General features: G+C 28.6%; 3 protein-coding genes across 3 annotated transcripts in view; all 3 read right to left on the bottom strand.

The window, feature by feature from the left end:
• LOC105454567 (odorant receptor coreceptor-like) overlaps positions 1-1,977 on the bottom strand; it is a 5,769-nt gene extending 3,792 nt beyond the window's left edge. Inside the window, exons 1-2 of the mRNA XM_011697242.1 lie at positions 1,382-1,977; positions 559-826 (exon numbers count right to left, since the gene is read on the bottom strand). Of these exons, the coding sequence (XP_011695544.1) occupies positions 559-737 (179 nt within the window). The 5' untranslated portion in view covers positions 738-826; positions 1,382-1,977. The remainder of the gene's footprint in view (positions 1-558; positions 827-1,381) is intronic.
• Positions 1,978-3,727: 1,750 nt separating this feature from the next.
• On the bottom strand, positions 3,728-4,699 carry LOC105454565 (odorant receptor 4-like). Its single transcript, XM_011697241.1, has 4 exons — positions 4,661-4,699; positions 4,284-4,429; positions 4,071-4,203; positions 3,728-3,978 (listed from the first exon to the last, which is right to left on the bottom strand). Exons 1-4 carry the CDS (start codon positions 4,697-4,699, stop codon positions 3,925-3,927), a joined length of 372 nt encoding a protein of 123 aa, XP_011695543.1. The 3' UTR covers positions 3,728-3,924.
• A 126-nt stretch (positions 4,700-4,825) lies between these two features.
• The window catches only part of LOC105454564, a 15,605-nt gene continuing 8,500 nt past the window's right edge, over positions 4,826-11,930 (bottom strand). The window contains exons 2-6 of the mRNA XM_011697240.1: positions 10,304-10,348; positions 9,926-10,058; positions 6,942-7,059; positions 5,467-5,731; positions 4,826-4,961 (exon numbers count right to left, since the gene is read on the bottom strand). Coding sequence (XP_011695542.1) covers positions 4,826-4,961; positions 5,467-5,731; positions 6,942-7,059; positions 9,926-10,058; positions 10,304-10,348 — 697 coding nt within the window. The remainder of the gene's footprint in view (positions 4,962-5,466; positions 5,732-6,941; positions 7,060-9,925; positions 10,059-10,303; positions 10,349-11,930) is intronic.

The following is an 11,930-nucleotide window of genomic DNA, read 5'->3' as shown; positions in this document are numbered from 1 at the left end:
AAAATATCCGTATGTATTTCTTTAGTGCATATTATATAGTTTTTAAAAAATTTTGGTTTTTTGCTCCAAGTTCAATCGAATCGCAGATCCCCGCAACGCCGATTTGACAGTGGCTGACAAAACGTTTAATAAAATGGCTTCAGCGTCGTCATTTTATTAAAAAAATAAATGAAAAAAATATTTTTTACTTCTAAAGACTTGTATTATTAAAGCCTTAAAATGAATTTTTTATTACTTTTATTGTTTTTCTAAAAAAAATTCCCAAAGTTACCTACGATTTTTAGGCGGTCAAGGTGGTGCAATCCCTTAAACAGTACATTTTCTCATTTTTGCAGATAAATAAGAGATTTCCATTTTGCTAACAATATGATAAAATTTATTTTAATTAATTTACAATGTGCAAGCAAAGTTGGATTGTTTTTACATTTAATAGATAATAATGACAATAATTTTAACACTATAATATTGCAGAAAAAATTTTTTTCTCTTTCTATGTTTCAGATAACAAATAATTTTGTTTACAAATCTCGATATTCATTCGCACATATATTTCTTCACCTGACGATTTTAAATATTCCACAAACATGTTTGAGATATGCTACGAGCATCATTCCTGTTGCTACCAATGTAGTCCCTCCTATACAAATAACTGTATTCACATGCAGTACAATGAAATAGAAGTATTTTTCTGACGTGAAAAAATACTTCGGTATAACGTGCTCTGTTATACTGCGCATATCAGTCTCTTGTATGAACAGGAAAATACCAAGAACGCGCGGTAGCAATGGTAAACAAATAATAGATAATAAACTGGAGACGTGAAACACTAAGGACACATTAAAAAAGAATTATCATATTATAAATCGTTGTTTTTAAATATAAAATAAAATATTTTATTTTATATAAAATGTTGTACATTCTAAGTTTATTTTAGTCTTTAATCACATCTTTGTCTGAAAATATTTGACAATTTGTAAATATTTACATTTTTAATTATTTTAATATTGTATGTTACTTTTTTAAATACTTTATTATTTATATATTTTATTATTTTTCTACTTTCAATAATCAACTTATCTTTATTGCAAAAATACTTCTATGTGTGTTCCATTTTTAAAATTATATTTTTGCAATTATATTTTCTCTGATTGAAATAAGACAGTTGAATGTATTCAAGTTAAATAGCGAAGTGGTTAATCAAAATAATTTAGTAATTAAAATTATTAATTTTTTATTATCTATTTATTATTCTATTACTTATTATTAGATATAATTATTTTTACTAAATAAATGTATTATTATTTATTAATGTTTTTATTAGATTATGTATTTATTTCGCCTCTACTAAAACATATACTCTGAAATGTAATAGTTGTCTTACAGGTTATAAAAGCTGTGTAACGCTTCGCATTATTTCCATATTCCTTTATAATAGTAATTTCGTTTTCGTCTTTCAATGTGTTACAGATCTGCTGAAGTTGGTCCAATAATAGCTTCACCTACAGTGTCAACAGTATTTTTTTGATATTATTCTCATTGTAAATTCTTATAACTATGTAAAATTATAAGAGAGTTATAAGAAATTACTATGTAAAGAAGATATTTATTTGAATAAAACTTACAGTATTAGCATTAATCACGAATGAATTGTAATTAATTGCATACATAGCAAAAAATAATACGTAGGAGAAAACTTGGATGACAAGATCAGGCGTGCATTCCACAGTCACAAATACTAAAAGCTACAATCAATAAATTTACTTAAAAAAATAAAAGGTTTTATCTTCCTGATTCATTAATTAAAAAAATACGGTAACATTTGACCTTCCTTTGAGCATAATGATGTAAAAAAAAATTTGTAGTTGTTATACAACATAAAGATATATTATATGTCATGCTATCAACTCTGACCCTGTCAAGTGTTTCCAAATATGATACTCAATAATTTCAAATAATACTCGATAATCTGGTATCTTATTATTACAATATATTCGAGTTTAGTCATACGTTTCTTTTATTCTTCTATCATTTATCTTCAATTTAATGTTATTCGAAAGTATAAATGCGTAAAACTGTTTCATTATTATAAAAATTAAATTTGTCAAGACAAGATTAAAAATGAGCGACATATTGGTGCTATATGGGCAAAGATGGAGTCAACATTAAACTTAATATTTAGTCATTTTTATCACGTTTACAAATATTACGCAAACAGGTGTTATCGTTCACAAATATTCGAATCACGATTAAAACAATGTACATACCTGAAATACAACAGAACTAATCAGGATACCAAAACACCAGGCTAATTGAAGCTGAACTAATTTCGATCGCTCGTAAGGCCATAAGCCAATAGAAAGCAAGAGAATACGATTCAAATTGAAAAAGGACTTAATGCAGATCATCACTCAACGAGAAACAATGCGCATCTGACATACGAAGAAGTCGAAGGGGAGATTCATATATACGAGTACCTCCCTTCCTATCCTTTCTTTTGAAATGTCGATAAAATATTTTAGAGAAATTCCCTTCTCTAGAATTTATTTTAAAATTACTTAATTATGTACCACCTAATAATACATGAAATCGAACCACTGATAACATGGTATTCTTATTCAGACAGAGAGAGAGAAAGAGAGAGAAGGGCGATTACGCGATCGATCGATTTAACGCCGAGGGGAAATTTAACCGATGTTTACTTCCCACAGAAAAACATTTGTGAGACACTTTTTAATCGAAGTTCCACGCAGGCGTAGTTGTTCTTTCACATTATGGCAGCTTTATATGCTTCATTCCCTCGTGTACACTCGCGTGACATCTTTCCTCTTTATGAGTCACGTTAATTCGCCGGTCTTACGTCAATGAAATCAGCTCTACATATATCGGCTATACAATCATCATCGATAAAAATCCAAAGTTATGTAAAATATAGTTCTTATAGCTGTTTATACTTGCGAAATCTATATTTCATATTAAAGGTTTGTGTTAAAAATAAGAAACATATTTTTTTTCAATACATTAAAAAAGACTTACCAAGCTTTTTCAACATACAGTACATCTTTCATAGTACTACATAACACGATCATTTAGTACTTAAAATGGTTTTCTGACAAGAAGTGGATAGACATTGATTACCGGATTTAAAACAGTTATTTTGTGGTTCGATTTTCACAATAGCGCAACGGATACAAAGTAAAATCAACGCTATTGACAGTAAGTATTATTTTTGTAAGTTGCGTGACTTTCAAGCCAATTTCAATAATACCGCGCGCGCGCTGTGTGTGTGTGTGTGTGTGTGCGTGTGCGTGTGCGTGTGTGTGTGTGTGTGTGTGTGTGTGTGTGTGTGTGTGTGTGTGTGTGTGTGTGTGTGTGTGTGTGTGTGTGTGTGTGTGTGTGTGTGTGTGTGTGTGTGTGTGAGAGAGAGAGAGAGAGAGAGAGAGAGAGAGAGAGATTTTTTACTCTTTCAATAAAAAGTGTGTCTATACAATATTGTTTATCGCAAAGTAAACAGTTATAAAGACTCAATTATCTATAAACAGTAAAATATATGTATAGTATATATGTATATGTATAGTAAGATTGCGGACATGGAAATAATATAAGCGATACATTAATATTTCGTGCAAAATTTATGTGAATAATATTTTTTACTTTAACATAAAAACGTTTCAAGTTTTTTTTAAATTCAAATTAACATTATTTACAAGTAAAAAATGTTTCATAATTAATAAGCATAATCAAAATAATGCGTAAATCAACTATATACTTGTCTGTTATAATTACATTATAAATACAGCATTGCGATCTCAAAAGGAACATTGTATATTTTTGATAACTCTACCGAAGAAGATATATCACACAAGAGGATAAATTTATTATCAAACTTATAATATTACAATAACTATCAGATAATAAATTTTTGCGTCACTGTTGCAAGGAACTCACAATTGTGAAATAAGATATCGATACCTTCGTTAGCTAAAATAAAATACACCTTGAATACTGTCTGTTGTATGTAAGGCAAATCCGTAAAATATTATACGTAATAAATGCACAATAATGACTTTTACCGTGGCGAAAAATTCTAAAGACAGCCCAAATATTCTGCCTAGACGCAGAACAAAAGTTTTGTTACCTTTTTGCAGAAGAAACAATATCAATTTTTGTACATGCAATGGCGCTACGTACCATCGGACATTATATCTATAAAGTAAAAACTGTGTAATGGTTATATGTCTCAACAGTTCAATGGAAAATATAATTATAGTTAAATTATCTCTCACGCGGTGGAGAATACATGGCTATTGTGATCCGTAACTTCTTGTCCGATATAGTTAAGTACAAAAAAATATAAAAAGACTGCAATGACAACTATAAGATGTGTTAAAAATTGTTCGATGTCATCTTCGAATGACGTAACTTCAGTAATCTAAAATATAATGCAATAAACACTTCATGATAAAAAAAAGTTTACATATACAAAGTTACAAAAAATTTCTTTAATATATATTATAACATTAATATAACATAAAAATATTATAAAATAAAAATATAAAATTATGTTAATTTTGATGTAAAATATAAAAAAATTTAAATTAAGTTTTATTACTTTTATATATGTATATATATATATATATAGCTAATAACAAAAAGAACTCACTCCGTAAAGATTGAGGCTCAAACAAATCACACTAACCATTATTAAAAATATGTGCGATCCTTGAAAATTAGAAGTCAAATATTGACAGAACCTTGAAGAAAAATAAGACTATGTATTATTTGTGTGTATGTTTGTATGCGTGCATGTGTACGTGCGCGCGCACTATTAATAGATAAATACTAACTTGACAGTTTTACGATGAATATCTACCGCAAAAATAATTTCTTTACAGTCTACAATTTCGTTCTTCAAACCATTATTTTTTACCATATTTATCATCAGTGCTTTCTCGATACGATAACTGTAAATAACTTTTATTATAATTATATACATGATTTTGTTAAACGAAGTAAAGTGATTTCCAAGCCGCATACATATTATAGCTTTATATGTTTGTTATAAGAGAAGAAAAAAATTTTCTTAACAAAACTAATTTACTCAAACAACTTTTTTTTACCTGCAATAAATCATTTCATCAATAAATTAAAAAATATTAAATATAATTCTATCATTAAAAAGTTTTACCGTAACTACAAAATACATTATTTGCTAAAGATAAAATATTAGATCAAAGTTTTGTCTAATAAACATTTTTTAAATAAAAGAAATTTTGCTTAAATATCCAAAAATTATTATCAAAAAAGAAAGGTTTTTGCATCTACATAAAATGTAGTAACAATACGTAAGTAATTTCAATGCGATAACTATTTATTTTTCATTTGTGTACAAATTTATTTTAAATAAAAACTAAAATAATTTAGACACAATCACACATTCGTTATACTTATTCACATATATTTTTTTACCTGGCGATTCTAAACATTCCACAGGCATGTTTAAAATAACCTAAGAGCAGCGTTCCTGTTGCTACTATTGCAGTTCCACCTATTTGAATCGCTGCATTCAAATGTAGTACAAGTAGATAAAAATATTTTTCTTCGTTAACATAATATACAGGCATAACGCTTTGAAGTAAGCGACGTAGTAGCAAATCATTTATGAAGACAATACCAGGAGTATACGGCAAAATTGACAGCGACATAAAAACAATTGTGTTGCATAAATGAAGGACTAAGAACATTTTAAACAAAATTATGTAAGTCATTATTGTTTTATAGATTTTATGTGTTTCAAAATTGTTTACATCTCGGTAAGTATTTTTACAAAGTACGTACTATAAAATGTTCTCGTCATTTAATTTTTTAATTTTTCTTTAATTTTTAAAATAGTAATTAAAACAAAAATTATTGTTGTAAAAGTATATTCTTGTTTTGTGTGCTTCTTATTATTTATTGCATTGGACAAATGTATTTGGGCATATATAATTTTATTATATCGAATTTATTGTAGATATCGAATTTCTGTTGTAAAATATTAAACAATTTTATGATTTGAAAAAAATTCTCAGAAAAAGGCGTTGATCCATTGTATTAAATAAATATATTACTACAAAATATATTATACATAAATTTACATAAAAATTTTAGAAATACAAATTTGCTTTCAGAAAACATTATAGTTGATTATCTCCAAAACTCCTAAATATCTCTAATACCGTGAGCCGAAATGTAAGGAACTCGTGTTTATCATGACAAGGAGTAATTTGCATCTTCAAACCTGCACCATTGCCATAAAATAATACGTGTGGTATTTTTGCCTATTTTTTACCAAGTGTACCAAGTTTCAATTAAATTCGAAAAAGTAGGATCCCTTGTGTGAGCCACATAAATGAATATAATCAAAATTTGAAAAATAAAAAGTTCTTCCACAATAATTCTAAAACATACATTGTTTACGCATAAAAAGGTAAATAGTTACTAATGCTAGAGATGTAACAAAATATTTATAATTTTTTGTTGTATGTAGCAAGATTAAACTAAAATTTATTTTCTGCCAGTTTAAAAATTTAATTATTGGTCATATTTTGTTTAAGTATGTCATATTTATAGTTATGAGTAGAAATGTATATTTATATAATACAATTTCTTAAATGTACAAAATAATTTATTATCTTTTCTTCTTTCATGTATTCACATATTCAATCGATTTATTGAAACGGGTAATAAACGGATAAAAATTTTACGAGACATGAGGCAAAAGTGTTTGCCCAAAAACATTTGTCCAGTATTTGCTATATCTTTAATTATACTTTAATATTTTAAAATATGGAGATATTCATAGAATAAGTTATAAAATGATTATAAATAAGATTATTTAATTTTTAAGATTGTAATCTATTTCACTTTGCAACGTTAATAAATATCAAGAGATACAGTCTTACAAACAATTAAGGCCGTAATACGTTTCGCGCTCTCTCCATACTTCTCTACGATAGCTATTTCACTTTCATCTTCCAACTCATTGTAGACATGCTGAAGCTCTTCTAAAGATTCCTTCACCTATCGTGTACACGTTTTTTTTTTTATTATAATCTCGTTGAGATATGGAAGATATTTTGTGTAAAGTTTGCTTATATGTCAAAAATATTATTTTTCTTTAAATTAATAGGCCAACTTACTATTTCAGTATTAATTCGAAATGAGTTGTATTGAATTGCACATATAATAAAAAATAATGCGGTTGAAAGAACCTTGATTGCAAGATCAATAGTGCATTCGGCAGATAAAAGCACTGTAAGCTACAATCGATAAATTTATTTAAAAAATAACGAGTGCGGATATTTAATTGAATAACTCTCATTTATTAGGTTGACTTAAATACATATATAAAAAAGGCAATCGTTTTTTCATGCATTATAATGTAAAAAATAATTTATATTTTTTATTATAAACTGCATTATATACTCTCACATAAAATTAAAAGAATATTTCAAATTTATAATAAAAAAATATAATTATTTAATTAATAATACAAACCGCTCTAATATTTAAAAATTTAGTAATTTTAAACAAAATCATTTCAAAGCATAAATATTAAACTCTTCATTATTTTACTAGGCAATGCGATTACTTCAAGTAATGCTATATTCTCAAATATAAGAATCGCGTGGAATTAACTTGGATTTTCAAGTTCACGTATGGAATTTAAAAAATTTTTAATAAAAAAATGCCTAATAAAATTTAAAGGCTGAACATAAAGTTCTAAATGCTTTTAAAATATTTTTTTTAACCGCAGTATTCATAATACTCAAAGTTACTTAAATTTACATCCAACGATATTTTTTAATGCAGTTATAATTGTTGAGAAAAGTATATTATTTTAAAAAGGTAATGCGTATTATATTGTAATATAAGAATTAATGTACTAAAAGTTAAAATATTAAAAAGTAATAATATAGTAACAAATATACCATTACAAAATTTGAATCTACCTGGGATACAATAAAGCTGATTAAAATACCAAAAAATAATGTTAGCTGAAGGTGAGCCAGTACGGATTGTTGGAAAGGCCATAAACCAATCATAAGCAGAAGAAGCCGATGGTATCTGAAATGCCGAGTGGTAATGCAGATCATCACTGAGCAAGAAACGACACGCGTATGACTGACACGCGACATAATCGATGACGATTCGTGTATATTTTCCTTTCTTTGTAAACATTAATATTCCATACTTAAATTTTCCTTTTCTATCATAAATTCATAAATTGTTTATAACTTCTTAATATCATCGTGAGATCGGACTACTCGTAACGTTATTTATTCGAAAATAGGCGGCGATTAAGCGATCGATCGCTTTGACGCCGAAGGAAATTTAACCAACATGCGATGTTGTTTCCCACAAAAAATATGAGCATGAAACTTTTCGATTAAAATGCGCGCAGACGCAGTTGTCATTTCTCATCGTGCTGTGTTCGTGCACACTTCATTTCATCATGTACACTCGTGCGATACTCTTCTTCTTTAAAAGTAACGCAATTCTTCGGTTTCACGTGTTGTCAAAATTAATTTATATCAGTTACACATTACAATTGTCGCCGATAAAATAGAAAGAACTGCAGTACTTACAGAAAATACGGTTCTTAAAACTCACTGCATTTGCGAAAGTATTTGACTCAAAAGAGTCGCGCACATATTAAAAACCATATAATATTTGAAGATGTAATATATCTTTTGTGTATGACAAAATTTTTTAACAAAATATTTTTTTATAAAGAGTGTATAAATATATCAATTAGTTTGACTCAAATGGCAACAAATTCGATACAAATATTTAAATAGCGCAGCGCACATAATGAGTTCAAGGTTACTAAGGGTATGTATTATTTGAAATTTCATCTAAGCTCTAAACTTTAGAACGACAATAACGTTCTGTTCATCTTAACGTACACAAATTTCAAGTTTCTTTCTTTTATTCAAATAACATTAAGTACAACATAAAGTCCAAAAACGAGACATAAGACGTTTTAAAGACGTCTTAAAGATTTCTCATGTCCCGACTTTAGACTTTGTGTTGTCTAGAAACAAATGAGTGTTATAATTTCAAACATAAGAAATATTATATTCTTGATAACTTTATTAAATATAGTAACATAGAAGAGAGATTAATTCTTTTTCAAACATGTATTACAATCAAAATGACAATCACTAGTGGATGATAAATTTCCGCATCACTGTTGTATGGAATTCACAATGGTCAAATAAGATATCGATACTTTCGTTAACTGAAATGAAACATATCTTGTTTTTGGTGCATTATCAATAAAGCTATTATTGTTATCTTGTGTGTATCATTGTCTGAATCTAATAAAATGTTAAGATATGGGCGACTAAAAGTACGCATCGTCTAAAAGTACTTATAATATAATATCTCGATGGAGGCAACAGTAATTCAAACATTACTACATTATGGAAGATACATTCTATCAATGTTTGTTAAGTTGGAAAGCTAAATAGGAAATTTATTGTATTGTTTGATTGTAAAAACTAAAGGTAAATTAATTTTTTATCAATTATTATAACTTTTTGTTTTCAGGTTTAAGTGTTAATTGTCAATAAACAATTTTTTTGTCACATAATTATTAAAGGAATTATTTGTGAAAGGATAAACCTTTTCTTATCTCTAATGTAACATATAGTTCTTTCTTCTCGTGCAAATATTTATCACAGTCACAAAGTCAAGGCGCAAAATGTATAAATGTCTATTATTTATCAGTATATTTGCAAGATACCTGATTTTCTTTATATGTAATGAAATTATGTTTTTCTTTGAATAAATTTTAATTATTGTTACAAGCAAAAGTTTGTTAAATACGTACTTTTATCCGCCTTTGCCCTATACTATAAAATATAATCAGAGCTTTTACCGTGGCAAAAAATTCTAAAGACAAATCAAACATTCCGCCTAGCTGAAAAACGAGAGTTCTACTACTTCTTTGCAGCAGAAACAATATCAATTTCTGTACGTGTAGTGGTGCTACGTACCATCGAACATTGTACCTGCAAAATAAATCTGTGTAAAGGTGCACCTGTGAATAATTCAATAATAGAAAATACAATATTGAAGCGCCTGCTGCAACAGTGAATTAACACACATTTTGTAACAACGGTGAAAATAAACTCTAAAATTAACATGAACGTTAGAGTTCATTATTTCTGTTTTTACAAAATGTTATAAAAATACGGGTTAGTCCACTTGCAGCAAGCTTTTCATATATGTATAATGTATAAATATTATTTCTTACACCGTGAAGAATATATGATCATGATGATCCGTAAGTTCTTGTCCACTATAATTAGATATAAAAAAATATGTAAAAATTGAACCTATTATTATAAGATGTATACAAAATTGCTCGATATTTCCCGATGACATAATCTCAGTAATCTAAAACATAATGCAATTAAAGCTTATGCATAATAGAATGTAATATAAAGTAAGGGCGTGATTAAGGGTGTGTAAGAATACGCATTAATACGGTTTATATTTCGATATAGACAATAGCAATTCAATTAGCATTACTATATATGTTATGGAGGTAAAATTCCCATTTAGGGTAGCCCCCTCCAATGACCTTGACTTTGATATATTGTCAAGGTCATGACCCTGAGTGGCCTTCAAAAGGTTTTAGCCGTCGCTCGTTATTCGTTAAAAAGTTAATCATAAAAAGATTGTAAAAATGACCTCCATAATTCGTATAGTATGGGGGATTATAATGAACAAAGTCGATGTACGTGAAACTACAATTATAGACCTTGTTTCGCTCCGTGAAGGGAAGGGTGAGAGGGGGGGGGGGTTGGACCTCACTTCGCGTAGAAAGTCATAAACCCATGTGGGACAGTTAAGGTCTATCTACAATGAGAGTAGTACATCGTAAGCCGTAAGAAATTGACCAATCATAGTGGAATATAAGAAGTATAATCGATTGTGATTGGTCAATTTCTTACGGCTTACGACTTACTACTCTCATTGTAGATGGACCTTTATAGACCTCGTTTCGTCCCGTAAACAGAGAGAAAGGGAGGGTTAGACCACGCTTCGCCTTGTAAACAAGGAAAGGGAGAAGGGGGAGGATTAGACCTCATTTCGCGTGGATAATTCATAACACACGTGGAACAGTACAATTATAGATTTTGTTTCGCTTCGTTTGGGGATTGGGGCGGTGAAGCCCCCTTCCCAGTAGGCAGTATGGGCACAGATTGGGAGGGGAGAGAGGGTAAGGGGCAGGAGTGGAGCCCCTCTTCCCGCATATCACATAGTTAATATCTATTATAGAAATAAAAAACGGTCCTTTAACAATGTGTCGAGTTAAAGCAACACATGCTTTAATGATCCTACTCGTAATTCATAATGACATCTTACCTTGCATAGGGGTCTTGCTAATCTTTTCAGTATTATATATTTAGTAAGGCAAAGATTTAATAGATATATATGTATTTATTCATTATTTTTGCGAAACAAGGTCTATAATTGTATCTGATCTTAATTGAGTATTTTTTTAAATAACTTTTTAAAAAAGGACGAGCGACGGCTAATGTCTTTTGAAGATCATTCAGAGTCATGATCTTGACAATACATGTATGTCAAGGTCCGTCCGACGTCGTTCCCTTAAATGAGAATTTTACCACCCTCTTGATTTGCATATCTCGTAAAAAATTCATAAAATAAGTAAAAGTGAAAAATGCATACATTTTCTATAAAAATTAAGATAATGAATTTAAAAATGAAAGATATTCAATATGGCGGACCAAAATATAAAATGTTCTTAGACATAACCCGTAAAGGACACCTGGGTGCGAATTCGCACCAAGCGAATTTTTTTAAAGTTTTATATCTTCTGAAAATAAAAAGCAAAATTAAAGCAAAATGTG

Source organism: Wasmannia auropunctata, unplaced genomic scaffold, assembly GCF_000956235.1.
Source record: "Wasmannia auropunctata unplaced genomic scaffold, wasmannia.A_1.0 LD335982.1, whole genome shotgun sequence".
In the NCBI taxonomy this organism is placed as follows: Eukaryota; Metazoa; Arthropoda; class Insecta; order Hymenoptera; family Formicidae; genus Wasmannia; species Wasmannia auropunctata.
Note: the sequence above shows the minus strand (reverse complement) of the source record. Positions and strands in the feature narration are given on the sequence as shown.

Bases quoted from the DNA above. Each gene is read 5' to 3' on its own strand.
- LOC105454565 (XM_011697241.1), bottom strand. From the start codon at position 4,699: ATGGTTAGTGTGATTTGTTTGAGCCTCAATCTTTACGGA. The intron at 4,430-4,660 runs GTGAGTTCTTTT...ATTATATTTTAG, and splicing joins TGAGCCTCAATCTTTACGGA to ATTACTGAAGTTACGTCATT. The intron at 4,204-4,283 runs GTGAGAGATAAT...TTTACTTTATAG, and splicing joins AGCCATGTATTCTCCACCGC to ATATAATGTCCGATGGTACG.